The sequence below is a fragment of the Chiloscyllium plagiosum genome, unplaced genomic scaffold, assembly GCF_037043375.1.
Source record: "Chiloscyllium plagiosum isolate Xiang-an unplaced genomic scaffold, Cpla_swu_hap1 HiC_scaffold_21, whole genome shotgun sequence".
Lineage (NCBI taxonomy): Eukaryota > Metazoa > Chordata > Chondrichthyes > Orectolobiformes > Hemiscylliidae > Chiloscyllium > Chiloscyllium plagiosum.
This window is the reverse complement of record NW_028270159.1, coordinates 5,711,880-5,727,341: the sequence shown is the minus strand read 5'-3', so window position 1 is coordinate 5,727,341 and position 15,462 is coordinate 5,711,880. Positions and strand designations below refer to the sequence as shown.

The window sequence follows — 15,462 nt, the reverse complement described above, 5'->3', positions numbered from 1 at the left end:
CTGCGACACAACCTGCCAACTTTTATACTCAATGCCCTGACAGATGAAGGCAAGCATGCCAGGCGCCTTCTTTACCAGCTTACTCAATAATGCTGCCACTTTCAGGGCGCTATGGACTTGCATCCCAAGATCCCCCTGTATATCAATGCTCCTCAGGGTCCTGCCATTTATTGTTTACATTCCTCCCACAATGCACCACCTCACACTTGTCCAGATTAAACTCCATCTGCCATTTCTGCACCCAACTTTCCAACTGATGGAAATCCTTTGACAGCCTTCCTCACTATCCACAACCCCACCAGTTTTTAGATTAGATTTAGATTACTTAGTGTGGAAACAGCCCCTTCGGCCCAACGACTCCACAATGGCCCCGAAGAGCAACTCACCTAGACCCATTCCTCTACATTTACCCCTTACCTAACACTACGGGCAATTTAGAATGGCCAACTCACCTAACCGGCACATTTTTGGACTGTGGGAGGAAATCGGAGCACCCGGAGGAAACCCACGCAGACACGGGGAGTGTGTGCAAACTCCACACAGTCGCCTGAGGCGGGAATTGAACCCGGGTCTCTGGTGCTGTGAGGCAGCAGTGCTAACCACTGTGCCACCGTACCGCCCACAATTTGAAATGTTTACATTTCCTGTCAAAACCTCCCAAAACATTGTTTAATGTAAACTATACAAGAGCTTGTTAAATCAGGGAGAGTTAACTGCAAACTTACTAATCAGACAACTAACATTTTCATCCAAATGATTTATATGGATATATATTACAAACAGAAATCCCAGCAGTGATTCCTGCAGAACACCACTGGTCACAGACCTACAGCCAGAAAAACACCCCTCCACAACTACCCGGTCTCCTATGATCAAACCAATTTTGTATCCACTTGCCAATTCACCATGGATTCAATGAAATCATCGGGGCTAGCCTACCACAAGGGACCGTGTCAAATACTTCATTCAAGTCCATATAGACAACATCCACTTCCCTACCCTCACCCATAATCTTCATCTCTTCCTTCAAAAACTCAATCAAATTTAAGACAAAACCATTCCACACAAAGCCATGCTGACTATTCTGAGGAAAAGTCACTGGACCTGAAGCGTTAACTCTGATTTCTCTCCACAGATGCTGCCAGACCTGCTGAGCTTTTCCAGCAATTTCTGTTTTTATTTATGCTATGTTGACTATCCCTAACAAATCAATTCTTCTCCAAATGCAAGTAAATCTTGGTCCGAAGAATTTTTTCCAATAATGTCCCTACCATTTTCCCAGTATCCTGGTCCAATATTTACTGCTCAATCAATGTTAAGAATGAGTCCAATGTCACATTTGCTGCTTCTGACCTGTCAGCACACCATGCAATACAACAGCTCCTGTATTTCAAAACTACACTTTTGTGGTGAGAAATATTTTTGAACAATACTGCCTCCACCACTGATGTTCAGTAGCAGCAGTATGTACCATTTATATGCCGCACTGCAGAACTTGCCCAAGATTCCTTAGATAGCACCTTCCAAATCCTACCATCTAGAAGGACAAGGGCAGCAGATACCAGGGAACACCTCCCGGACTTGGAACTACATCACCATTCCTTCAGTGTTATTGGGTGAACATTCCGTTTCTGCTGACGTGGGTGTTCCTACACCCCAAGGATGACAGCAGTTCATCACCACCTCCTCAAGGGCAATTAAGGATGGGCAATAAAGGTGGTCTACACTGTGATACCCACATCTCGTGAATGAATGAACGGAGGAAAAAAGATATTTGAAACAGATTGTGAAAAGCTTGATAGAAAACCAAGTCTTTCTTTCAAAAGAAAGTACAAGGATGATGTGTAATGCTGCATCACGTCATCAAGGTCAAAGCCCCACTGACAGTAACAATCCCCTGGGAGAGGGAAAGAAACTGGAAAATCCCATGGCTGATAAAAAGGGAATTAAAGCATTGGAAAACTCATGCGAGAATCCTTCAGATGATCTGGGAGTGTTGTGTAGCGTATTGACCAAGGAGAAAGTTGTAAGAAACTGTGATAGTGTTTGAGGAAGCATGGATTGCGGAGTTTTCCAGCAGCCCCCTGTGGGAGCTTCCCTCTAAATATGAGCATTTCTCAGGGACAGGATCATCATCCAGTGACCATCCACAAAACTACACACCAGTGACAGCTACACCACTGGGTAACAGCAAAGCAGCTCCCTCCTGAGTGCAGCCCTGAATCAGGGGAGGACGATGCTGGAGGATTGCAGGGAGTGAGAAACCCGTAGGTATATCCACTGAAAAAGCACACGTACTGGTACAAGTATTATGTTCAAAAAGTCATACTATACCAGACAAACCTTGGGCATCCTGATTCATCTACAAGAGACAGAGAAAACACAGTGAAGGCAGGTTGATAGACAGTATGCCCAAATACTCTTCTGTCATCCAAAGAACCACATCACTATGCAATAATTACTATTAAAAGCCCTCCACCTGGCCCCTCAGGGGTCCAGAAGCCAATTTGCCTGGGAGGATCTTGGCTGAAACAGCTCCAACCCCCTGAACTACTGGGCAAATAACAGCACATTGCTGAACATCATTTGGATCTTACTCGGAGCCCTACATTTGGATCTTACTCGGAGCCCTACATTTGGATCTTACTCGAAGCCCTACATTTGCCTCAATAGCCTTGATCTGACCCTTGCATATGCCTTTCCAAATGCATGTTTTCTCCCTCTGCATACAGTCAGATATAAACCCCAGCTCTCCCATTCTCTCAGCTTGAACATAGCCCCTCAAGATACCCCTTAGCAACATGACTGTAATGAAGATTCTCAACCTCAGGTTACCTTTTTTAGAATCTGCATGCAGCCTTCCTTGTCGATCCGAAACAACTGCAAACAACAGAGTGGCAAAGTTAGTACGTGGGTCCTTTCTGCTGAAAGGAGACTCTCGCTCCTTCTGTGTCCTGGCTCTCTCATGAGGCAGGGTATAGTAATCATCCCAGTTAAACCCCCTCATTGTTCATGAACATTCACTTTGAATATAGTTGACTGCATTAAATTGGTGGATGCTCTGTGCTTGGGTAAAATGAGAAGCAGGTAGTTATTAATATTCCACAGGAATTCAACCAAGATTTTGTCACCAAGTCTGTCAGTACCGACAGGGAAACCAGTCTCACTTCAACCAGCAACGTGAGGGAGCTAGATTCAGGGTTCCAAACCTCAAATGACATGAAAAGTTAAAGTACAGTATGGGGCTAGATACAGAGCAAAGGTCTGTCTACACTGTCCCCATCTGACTCTCCCAGAACAGGGACAGCATGGGCTTCGATACAGAAGCATCCTCAGTCCCAATCAGAAAGCATTGATTGCTGAGCCACTTCCCCTCTATTGTAACATCAGTGCATCAATACATTACATCAATACTTTGTACCTGCATAGATTAGGAGGGGAATAGAACTGTTCCAAACCGGTGATGTGCAGTCAGTGCAAAGATGGGCGATCTGGTCTTTCATATCTGGTCACAAATTCTAGTGCTTGCAATTTTATGATGGACCACCTGACTCTCAGCACTGCCCTGAGACATGGGCTCTTTTGAAAAAAACTCAATAGCACAGTGAAACCTTACCTGTACCAAGAGAGTAAAAACAGGCGTAGTGCTTAAGCCAGTAGCTTCCAGCCTCTCGCGTATAATGTCAGCTAGATAATAGAAAGAGTCAGAAAATTACATTAAATCTCAGTACCACAACACTTCAAGCAGATACTTAACTGCTCCATTTAGACACACTCTGGGCATTTTTCATGCATAAATCTCACTACAAGTCCAATGAATTTGTAGGTTTAACTGCTTGGTGGAATTATTTCATCACTCCCCAAGACAATGCTTTGAAATATAGATTCAGGGAGTGCCAATTCTCAGCATGTTAAACAGAGCAGCCAATCTTCCTGCTCACGTAAACAATGCCAGTCATTTCTGTATATACACATCAACATTCTCCTTTGTGCTACATTAATATAGATCCTCTGGTTATCACAAAGCCATTTTTGGGATCTTGCTGTGTGAACTCTCTCAGCACTCCTACATTATAATGGTAAAATGTGAAGGAGATTTTATAATGCAAGTCTCCACCACCTCCACCCCATTTTAAATAAACATACCACGCTGCCAAAGCCATGCCTGAACAGAAACAAAGCCGGACCTATTCTGGTGTGGACCTGAAGGGGAACTACTACGTTTTCACATCTGACTAACTTGTTATTTACAGCATTTCCATTGCTGTTCTAGAGTGCATACCATCTCACTCAGGGTAGGTATCCCTCGGCAAGAGAAATACAAAGATACAAACAGGGGAGGAGTAGGCCACTCAAACCTGCAAGTCTGCCTTGCTGTTCTGTACAATCATGGCTAATTTGACTTTAAGCTCAACTCCACGTTGCTGCGTCCCCGCAATAACCTTTCATTGCCTTAATCATCAACAATCTATTATAAAAATATTAAACAATTTTGCATCCAATGCTGTTTGAGGAAGGGAATTCTAAAGACCCAATGCTGAGAGAAACATGTTTCCTCATCGGTTTTAAATGGGCAACCCCTTGTGTAAACTACGACCCCAGATCTAGATTCTCTCAAGAGGAAACAGCCTTTCCACCTAGCCAAGGCCCCTCCGAACCTTTATACATTTCAGTTACGTTACCTCAGACTCTTCTAAACTCCAGAGGATACAAGTCTATCAAACACAGGTCAGTGAGCATAGGGGAGAGAGCATGTAGTCCGAGCCTGAATATGGGTAGCTGGGATCAACTCAAGTTTGTGTAGACTTGGGGAAGGTGGCACGACAGCCAGAGTAGTTGAACTGATGTGCAAAGGAGTGAATTAGGGACACAGCCCCTGAGTAGATTCAGACACCAAGCCTGGCATTTGGGAGGGACACAGGAGAATGCAGTGATCCTGCAGGTCTCGTGGTGCAGGAAAGCCCAGCTCAGAGTTGCTGGGCTAGGTACCAGGGGCCTCACCTTCTCTCCGTTCGACCATCTTAGGTGCGGTCCAACGACACATCTCTGCAATGAGCTTCTTCTCCAGAATGACCCTGCAGGTCTGGCGCACTGTCCTCCTATTTTCCCTTCGAGATCGCAGAGGTCTCCGATAGGCGACTTTCACTGCTGGGCATGCAGCTGCTTCGGATGGTGCTCCACTCTGTGCAGCTAGATCCCTCTGTGCAAATCAAAGTGAAACAAAATTCAGGTCTTTCTGCAGACAGGTGAATGCATTGTTCACAGACTACCTGGCCAGCCCAGATTGGGTCAGGTGTGGGTCTTTGTTCCCTGAAAGGCAAGCTTCACCTGGTTTCAGATCATATTATTGAAGCATACGGCATCAGGAAGCCATTCTTCCCAGGGCCAGCTCTTCCACAGCTAGTCAATGAGCTCCACTCCCCTCTTCTCCCATACCCCAATAAATATTTTTCTATTCAATTCAGTTTTGAAAGCTTGTGTTGAATTTGCTTTCACTGCCCTTTCAGACAATACAGTTCAGATGATAGCGCATTGCAGAGAGGAAAACAAATGAGCTCTGTGTTGGTTTACTTTTTTGGCCAATTACCTTAAATGGAGTTACTGACCTTCCCATCAGAATCTCAAACTCTCGTATCGAGTCACAGCGATGGGCATGGGCGACAGAATAGTTCCTTTCTCCCTTGAATAGGTGATCAAGAGTAAGGGACTTCAAGTGGACAGTTTGAGATTTGTAAATACAAATAAGGAAAAGTAGGCCATTCAGCCCTTCAAATAAGATCATGGCGGATCCAATTTTGGTCTCAACTCTACAGCCATGCATATCTCCGATAACTGCTCATCTCCTTGGAAATAAAAGATTGGCTCAAGTCAAAATGACTCGGAGTGGCACAATGGTTAACACTGCTGCCTCACAGCACTAGGGTCCCAGGTTCAATTCCAGCCTCAGGCGACTATCTGCGCAGAGTTTGCACATTCTCCCTGTGTCTGTGTGGATTTCCTCCGGGTGCTCCGGTTTCCTCCCACAATCCAAAGATGTGCAGGTCAGGTGGCTTGGCCGTGCTAAATTGCGCATAGTGTTAGGTGCATTAGTCAGAGGGAAATGAGTCTGGGTGGGTTGTTCTTCGGAGGGTCAGTGTGGACTGGTTGGGCCAAAGGGCCTGTTTCCACACTGTAGGGAATCTAATCACGTTGCTGGGCTGTTGCAAATACACTGTGAAGGTTGTGAACATCATTCTGAGAATGAAGCCAGCTGTCTCACTGGCTCTGAATGGACCTGGACAAAGCTGCAGCTTCCCTCCCCCACTGTGCCCAACCTTCCCTCAGCTATATCAAAGGTTTTAACACAATGCTCAGGCTGCAAAAAAGCACAAAGTGCTGGAAAAGCTCAGCAGGCCTGGCAGCATCCGTGGACAGAAATCAAGAGTTAACCTTTTGGCGCGAGGTGGGTAACCTGACCCAAAACATGAACTGATTTCTCTCCACAGATGCTGCCAGACCTGCTGAGCTTTTCCAACAATTTCTGTTTTGTTTCTGATTAACAGCACACGCAATTCCTTCAATTTTAACAGAGATAGGAATTCATCTTCCCTGGCTCAAACATCTAGGGACACAACCACTCTGCTATCAGACTTTCCCATTCACAGAGTAGAAGACTCTACAAGTACGTTTTTGAACACACTGGAGAAATTATTTGGGGGAAAGAACAGTAACCCAGAGTGCAACAATTAATTTTACCTCTCCCAAAATCATTCGTGCTTTGAAAAAAATGTACGCGCTCTAGGCAACCAGCAACATTTAAGATAAGTGAATAAAGAATCTGTTTGCCCCAAACTCAGAAACATTCTTCAGACTAATTTACAAAACGTTTTGAAAGTGGTCCAATGCCTGTCCATCTAGGACCCTTACCGCTGTTCCTTTCTTGTCTGCTTCACTTGCATTTGCAACAGCACTGGCTCGACAAGACAAACGTCCCCAAAACCTATTTGCCTTGGGTCCCCCAAGGCGATTGAGAGCTTCGACCTTCACAGTCGCTGTGCTGCTGGTCTGGCAGCTTTCGGAGATCTTGGCTGGCGCTGGCTTATTTTCAACAACTGGTACCCAACGGTCCACATCCAGCACCAGTGACTCGGCTGGATTCCAGCAGCTTGCCTCCCGCTTTTCCTGTTCCGTTTCCTCGACATCCTTGGAATCTTCCTCCTCCTCCTGTTGCTTCTGTCGCTCCCGCTCCCGCTCTTCCTCGGACTCCATGAATTCAATATCCTCAGATGAGTATTCCGAAGACTCGGAACTTGTTTCCCGCCGCCTCTTTTTAATGCGCTTTGGCCTGCTCTTTCTCGGAAGTTTAGACCGGGCCCATTCCTTGGCCTGAAAAATAAATTCAGTTGTCAAAACAAAGCAGATACATTTAAACCGGAAAGACTAATTTCTATAGCCTCAGTTATCACCCCAGGACATTCTAAAGCGCTTTTAACAAGAAATAAAGTAGCGTCTTAGATCCATCTGTGGGGAAAGTTTCTAATCGATTCACTGTAATTGTTCATAAACTCATTCTATTCCAATTCTATGGATTCTCATCGATCCCAGCACTGAGCAGCACACAGACAAAGACACACTGAATAGACTGCTGACTTCTGCTGAATGCACAACTGCTAACAGCTTGAATATGCAGCCAGAACAGGGCGAGTTGATTTCAATTGGGTCTTAGTGTTCCTGGATTAAAGGTAAATGTTAATCCAATGCATCTCAAAAGGCAGACATCCTGGCTCTCGGGTCTACTGTACTACAATTATCCTCACCTTGGCTGGCGTTAGCCAACTCAGTATAGACCAGATTGAAACAGAATCCCTATGAGCTGTAGGTGTCAACACAAGACTCAATGATCCATTTGCCTATTGACAGAAGTGCAATTGCTTGCTAAGAGCAATTTTATTTTGTAGTTTGTTTATGGGTGGTGATGGTGATGAACTGCCAGACTGTCAATGCTGCTAACGAGGGAGTTCCTATCGGGAAACTATGAACCATAACTTGGATAGTTTAAAAATAACTGCAGCTAAGGAAGAAAGCCCGATCTGGAGGAATTTCATCGCAACAGAAGCATCCTGATATATTGCACAGTGACCCAAAAGGATGACTTTTGGTCCGTTGTAAAAGGTGATCCCACTGTCAGCAGGCTCTCACCTTAATGCCTGTTAGTGCTTTCCATTTATGCAGACACTGAGCTTCTGTTCTGCCGACCAAGCCCGCAGATATCTTCGACCATCTACCTGTAAAAACATAGAAAGGTGTCCAAAGCAGAGTCAGAGTCGAGCTCCACTGTTACATAATGAGCTAGCATTCGCCACTCAGAGCAGAGGAACATGCCCCTGTACTGTTTCCTCAGTCTGTCCAGAAACTTTGTATAGTTTCAGCAATTAAGGCAGGGACTCTCAGATAATTGACAGTGTAACTGAAGATATAATGGAGCATAAACAGTTAGAGCAACTGCAGAATCTAACACATTTGATGTCATTCATATAACCAGTCTGTTAGTGAATCACTACATCAGCAGCACAGAGGGCAGAGAATTAGGCAGGCAAGGAGAGTAAGCCATTCAGCCCCTCAAGCCCTGCTATTAAAGTACAACAGGGGATGATGTTCTACTTCTAAGACCACAGATTGTGTGGATGATATATCCTACATATATGCTGGACTGACATATCTTACCTACTCCGTGCTTGGCAAGCAGCTCCCTGAACTCGCTCTCTTCCTCAGGTGACCACCTTCCTTTGCGGAGATTATGATTCAAAGTATTCAGAAACCTGTGAAAGAATGAACACCATCATCGCCTGAAGCTGAACGTCACCTCAGGTTCCTCCCCTCAGCCATCCACGATGCAAAACTGAACATAAATCTGTTAAAGGACACCAGCTCCTCCCAGGGCTGTCTGTCACATCAGTCCCTCCATGGCATCAATTTCCTTCATTTAAGGAGAATAAGTTTAAAACAGAGATGGGGAGAAATTGCTTCTCAAAGGGTTGCAAATCTGTGGAATTCACTCCCCTGGAGTGAGATGGATGCCAGGACTCGAAGTTAATTTGAGGAGGGAGACGGACCTTTTGAATTAATAACAACGTAAAGGTGACGGAGAGTGGATAGGAAAGTGGACAGAGGCTAAAATGAGACCAGCCATCTTGTTGGAGCAGGCTGCTCCATGGTCTTCTGCTCTCAGCAAAGCAAAACCACCAGCAACAGCTCAACGGGTGAAAGGTCAGCTAAGCAGGTCACCAAACCCCAGACGACAGAAAGAGAAGAGCCAAGGCATGATCCCACAGCTCATTAGGCACCATCGATCACAGCCGAGTGCCAAGCAAGTGTATGCATCAGATTCGGTGTACCTGGAATTAAGGGGGATTGGGGCAAAGCGAAGACGAGAGGACACACTGATCCTCTGAACCACTCCGAAGTCCCAACTCCAGGTCTGCTCGAACTCCTTGATACCACACTTGGTAAAACACGGCCTTGATGTGAAGGGTCGTCAGGCTCACCTCATCTCCAGAACTCAGCTCTTTTCTCCAAGTCTGACAGAAGGTTATGACAAAGTCAGGAGATGATGGGCCCTGGTGGAACTCAAACTGAGTGTCAGAGAACAGGTCAGTGCTGAGCAAGTGGAGCTTGACATCACTGTTGATAACACCTTCCATGCCTGGCCCATCTTCAGCTGCTTCAGCAATGACCTGCCATCCAGCATAAGGTCAGAAGTGGGCAAGTCCACTGATAATTCCTCAATGTTTAGCACCCTTCGCGAATCCTCAGATACTGAAAAAGTCCACATTCAAGTGCAATAAGACTTGGACAATACCCAGGCTTGGGCTGACAAATGGAAAGTAATATTTGTGCCACACAAATGCCAGGCAATGACTATCTCTAACGCAAATCGAACTGTCATTCCTTGACATTCGATGACATTCATCACCACTGAATATCAACATCTGGGAGTTACCAGTGACCAGAAATTCAACTGGACTAGACACATAAGCACTTTGACTACAATACAAGTTAGAGAATAGGGTTACTGGATTGAGTAACTCATGCCCCAATTCCTAAAGCCTGCCCACTATCTATGGCACGAGTCTGGAGTGTGATGTATTATTCCCCACTTGCCTGGATGGGTACAGCTCCAACAATACTCAAGAAGCTTAACACCATCCAGGACAAAGTAACTCTCTTGAACGTCACCTCATTCACAAAGATCCACTCCCTCCACCACTGACATTCCATTTAAGCTGCTCAGTTGTGCATTCCAATGTTTTGCACACGATTTGACATCAGCACACTGATCGCAGCATTGATTTTCAATTTGGGAAGTTGCTATTGCACATAGACCTCAGAGGCCCATGCACACAAAGACAATTTGAGTGATTTCTGCCCACCACTGATGTTCAGTAGCAGCAGTGTGTACCAGCTACAAGATGCACTGCAGAAATGACCAAGGCTGCTTCAACAACACCTTCCAAACCCATTTCCATCGACAAGGGTAGCGGGTAGACGTGCACGTCACATTTTGCAAGTTCCCCTCCAAGTTACTCACCACCCTGACTCAGACACACCACTCCTTCACTGTCACTGGGTCAACACTCTAGAATTCCCTCTTAGGTGGGTGGCACTGCACAGACTACAGGGAATCAAGGGGGTAGCTCACCACCACCTCCCGAGGGGCAACAAGGGATGGGCAATAAGTTCTGGCACCGTTAGCAATACCCATATCCTGTGAGTGAATTTAAAAACTTCCCATCCAGCAACTTCTACTAAAATGGAGGTTGGGGAGGAAAAGAGTAACTGTTGAATGGTGCATGCAGATACACAGGGTAATGAGCAGAAGCTGGGGTGTGGTCAATATTAACTTGCCTGGCTCCTAGAAACTGCTCTGCAAAGATCTAAGCTCATACCTGCCCCTGCACTGAGCATCAACCCTCCCAGGGACCTCTTCCTGGATCTTGAACCATTCCCGGGTTCCATATTTCGCCACTGCCTTCAGGAGTAGCTGGAAAACAAATCACAACGTTAAAGACCTCCACCATGACAGCCCTGTACCCCTTGTCAACTGCAGAGGAAAGCAGCTTCAAGTTCTCCGCTGTCTCGGTACCACTTTGACATTGGTGTAAGTGTCAATGCCTAGAGAATAAAGATGACTCTTTCCCAATACCTCCCTCGAAAAGAAGGGCCCAGAACTGGTGTATTGCACCTCCCTACTTCTAAATTCTCTAGCTCCAAATACAAAACCAAGGAACTCCTTTGTGTACTGCTTAAAAAATAAAGCAAAGCTTTTCTATCCTGCACCCATCAGAACAATTCACAAGACTACCAATTCAAGGAGAAATAAAATCAGTATTTATGGTGGATAGATGTGGCAACTGGTTGGTATGGGGCCTCTGGCTGGGAGATGGAGAACGTAGTAACTAAAGATGATTAACAGTTCACTGACAGGTTTTGAGGCATGATTTAGAGGTGCTGGTGTTGGAGTGGGGTGGACAAAGTTAGAAAGCACACAACGCCAGGTTTATTTGGGAGCACTAGCTTTCAGGGGAAGGAGCAGCGCTCTGAAAGCTAGTGCTTCCAATTAAACCTGTTTCACTATAACCTGCTGTTGTGTGATTTCTAACTAGGTTTTGAGGCAATTTTAAACCTGAGGGGCCCCTCTTGTGGTCCAATGGAAGTGCCCCTGCCTGGGATCAGAAAGGACTGGGTTCAAGTCCCACCTGCTCCAGAGGAGGGTAATAACAGCTCTGATTAGAAAAACAGGTAAATTTAAAAATGTTTAAACCAGGAGGGCTGTTGTGCCATCATGGGAAAGTCCTGACCTCTAACCCAGGAGCCTGGGGTCAAGATCGGCATGCTCCAGAGCTGTTTAACAACATCTCTGTGCAGGCTGATTAACTATCACATTTTAAACCAGGGTGGTTGCTACTGACTGGTGAAGGCATTGCTCTGAGCAGTGAGTCAGCAAATATCACCTACTTGGTGGGGCTGTATTCTTGGGAATTGTCCTGATCTGTACAAGGTACATTTTCCAGCAACTCTCAAGTTCTGTACTACCTTAAAAGGTTTTTTTAAAATTGGGTGAAGGGGTCATTGAGATATTTCCAGCAGAGGAAGAGGCTAGGTTGTCACCACATCCAGGCTGGGTGCATGGGGATAATTAAAAACAAAAGACTTGCCTCATGGCAGTGGCTACATCACTGAGCCCCACTTGTGGGACTGAGAGAGAAATGGCCAACAGCTGGTGGGAACATACCTCATCTTCTGCTTGTGTCCATGGCCCCCTCTTCACTGTGGGATCCAAAGACTTGGACCAGCGGTATAGCAGCTGGCTGCTATTCCGACCCTCCATGAAATATGCAACTGCAATGAAGAAACCAGGAATAACTAAATACTTCAGCATCACACCCACAGGCACCCCGTCAGGGGCAGGCCCCCTCACCCACCCCCCCCCCCCACCCCGTCAGGGCCAGGCCCCCTCACCCACAGGCACCCCGTCAGGGCAAGGCCCCCTCACCCACCCCCCCCACCCCGTCAGGGCCAGGCCCCCTCACCCACAGGCACCCCGTCAGGGCAAGGCCCCCTCACCCACCCCCCCCACCCCGTCAGGGCCAGGCCCCCTCACCCACAGGCACCCCGTCAGGGCAAGGCCCCCTCACCCACCCCCCCCACCCCGTCAGGGCCAGGCCCCCTCACCCACAGGCACCCCGTCAGGGCAAGGCCCCCTCACCCACCCCCCCCACCCCGTCAGGGCCAGGCCCCCTCACCCACAGGCACCCGTCAGGGCCAGGCCCCCTCACCCACAGGCACCCCGTCAGGGCAAGGCCCCCTCACCCACCCCCCCCACCCCGTCAGGGCCAGGCCCCCTCACCCACAGGCACCCGTCAGGGCCAGGCCCCCTCACCCACAGGCACCCGTCAGGGCCAGGCCCCCTCACCCACAGGCACCCGTCAGGGCCAGGCCCCCTCACCCACACCCCCACCCCGTCAGGGCCAGGCCCCCTCACCCACAGGCACCCGTCAGGGCCAGGGCCCCTCACCCACACCCCCACCCCGTCAGGGCCAGGCCCCCTCACCCACAGGCACCCGTCAGGGCCAGGGCCCCTCACCCACACCCCCACCCCGTCAGGGCCAGGCCCCCTCACCCACAGGCACCCGTCAGGGCCAGGGCCCCTCACCCACACCCCCACCCCGTCAGGGCCAGGCCCCCTCACCCACAGGCACCCGTCAGGGCCAGGCTCCCTCACCCACCCCCCCACCCCGTCAGGGCCAGGCCCCCTCACCCACCCCCCCACCCCGTCAGGGCCAGGCCCCCTCACCCCCCCCCCCCCGTCAGGGCCAGGCCCCCTCACCCACGCCCACCCTGTCAGGGCCAGGCCCCCTCACCCACAGGCACCCGTCAGGGCCAGGCTCCCTCACCCACCCCCCCACCCCGTCAGGGCCAGGCTCTCCCCCCCCCCCCCCCCCCCCCCCCCGCCAGGGCCAGGCCCCTCACCCACGCCCACCCCGTCAGGGCCAGGCCCCCTCACCCACCCACCCCCACCCCGTCAGGGCCAGGCCCCCTCACCCACAGGCACCCCGTCAGGGCCAGGCCCCCTCACCATCAGGCACCCCGTCAGGGCCAGGCTCCCTCACCCCCCCCCCCCACCCCGTCAGGGCCAGGCTCCCTCACCCACCCACCCACCCCCCCCTCGCCCCCCTCACCCCGTCAGGGCCAGGCCCCTCACCCACCCCCACCCCCACCCTGTCAGGGCCAGGCCCTCTCATCGAGTAGAGGATCCCATTTTAAAAAAAAGTCAGATTTGGGTCCACGCCTTCCTTGCTGCACATTATGATAAAGGGTTTGCTTGCCAGGTCTGCCTGAAAATGGTCACTGACTGCAGTAATTCCTGGTCATTGTCACCGGAATTCCCTGACAGTGCTATTGGAAAATCCTTACTGCACAGTTCAAGAAACCACCTTCTCCCAGGGCTGTTTAGAATGGGCAACAAATGCCATCCTTAAAAGGGATGTTCATATTTCACAAACTAATTACAGTGGAAATTCTGACAGGTCTGTCCGTTGAGAGAAACTGACTCAGGCTAAGCGAAGGGACATTGCAGGTTCTGCAAGGCGAGCACGCCCCATGAGGCAGGGTCTATACCCAATCAGCTTCCACAGGTAGAACCCAGTGAGCAGGATTGCTGAGCTGACTAGCAAATTCCCTCAGGAGCAGAAACCCATGCCACGCCACACCACCTGCCCATCGCCAAACCAAAGGGCACCTGAGAGCTCAGACGCTGCCCCAGCTGAGGGCCTGGGATCTTTCTCACCTGTGAAACATATGATTGGATCACCAGGGAACCACAGGTGAGCCAGGAGCCCCAGTCTGTGCCTAATACAGAGAAACGCAGCAATGAAGCTGACCACCAAATGATCGGTCATTTGTGGGCATTCAGGTACAGCAGACAGGGCATCCCTCAGCAACACTGTGAATGAACAGCAAATGAAGAGAGCTCACAGGGTTGACACAACAGCAAGGACTCCTGTTGCAGTTCACCATGTCGTGAGAGAGGCCCAGTGTGGGGTCAATGTGCGAAGCTCTCCACAGTTGAACACATACTTGGATACCTCAAGGGGAGCATGTGGGGCACGTACCCCAATATGAGAAAGGAGAGTTGTCTTTGGGCAGGAATTGGGGAGAAGGAAATAACAACGGAGGTCTGAGTTCACTGTACAGCCAACACTGCAGCATTGTCAGATATCTTCCTCGTTCTTCAAGTAGCGTTACATACATCAGGCAGGGATAGGATGTACAGCAGAGCTCTCACTAAACTGCCCTGTCAATTAACATTAACACAGAAATCATTTTGTACCATGAACGTCTCACCCTCCCATCAGCCAGCAGAGTCATCTGCTGCAGAAGACAAGAGATCTCTGCACAGGCCACTTTAACCTTCAAAGCTGAGCTCCAGAGGATGTGCCCAATCTGTTGCCCTGTAATCTGGGAGCACTCACTCTTGGTGTATGGAATGAAGTTTCCTACTCTCATCTTCTGCACTAGCTCAGTCAGCATCTGGTCTTCTTCCTCAGTCCATTCTTTTTTCCTCAGCTCCTTGTTAAACTCCTGGTATTTCTGAAGGCACATAAAAGCTGTACGGCTCGTCTGTTGGGGGAACCGGAGGGAGAGATGCAGGGATAAGTGATATCATAGTTTCCAAAATAGTCACTTTACACAACTTTCCAGACACCACTGACCTTCCCCTCAATGTCACAAGGTCTTGGGCTTCTAACTGAAGTAAACCTGGACCGAGAGCTCACTGCAGCACTGGAGGAAACACAGAACTGCCAGCTGTGATTCGACAAGTCTGACAGTGCTGTACACACAGGGGGAGACTCATGTGGAGCAAACAAGCTGCAGGGGAGAGCAATGCTAAAACCGTATGTTTGACACTCCTCCACAAAATGT

At 48.8% G+C, this 15,462-nt stretch overlaps 1 protein-coding gene across 4 annotated transcripts in view; it reads right to left on the bottom strand.

Annotated features, from left to right (window-relative positions):
* snapc4 (small nuclear RNA activating complex, polypeptide 4) overlaps positions 1-15,462 on the bottom strand; it is a 46,747-nt gene that overhangs the window by 11,364 nt on the left and 19,921 nt on the right. For 3 of the 4 annotated variants that reach the window (XM_087998163.1, XM_087998164.1, XM_043720634.2), the window contains 10 exons: positions 15,012-15,159; positions 12,272-12,378; positions 10,926-11,020; positions 8,704-8,798; positions 8,179-8,264; positions 6,907-7,365; positions 5,002-5,200; positions 3,617-3,687; positions 2,836-2,880; positions 2,335-2,362 (listed from right to left, as the gene is read on the bottom strand). In XM_087998163.1, the coding sequence (XP_087854289.1) occupies positions 2,335-2,362; positions 2,836-2,880; positions 3,617-3,687; positions 5,002-5,200; positions 6,907-7,365; positions 8,179-8,264; positions 8,704-8,798; positions 10,926-11,020; positions 12,272-12,378; positions 15,012-15,159 (1,333 nt within the window). The remainder of the gene's footprint in view (positions 1-2,334; positions 2,363-2,835; positions 2,881-3,616; positions 3,688-5,001; positions 5,201-6,906; positions 7,366-8,178; positions 8,265-8,703; positions 8,799-10,925; positions 11,021-12,271; positions 12,379-15,011; positions 15,160-15,462) is intronic. The other variant, XM_087998165.1, reaches the window with a different exon arrangement.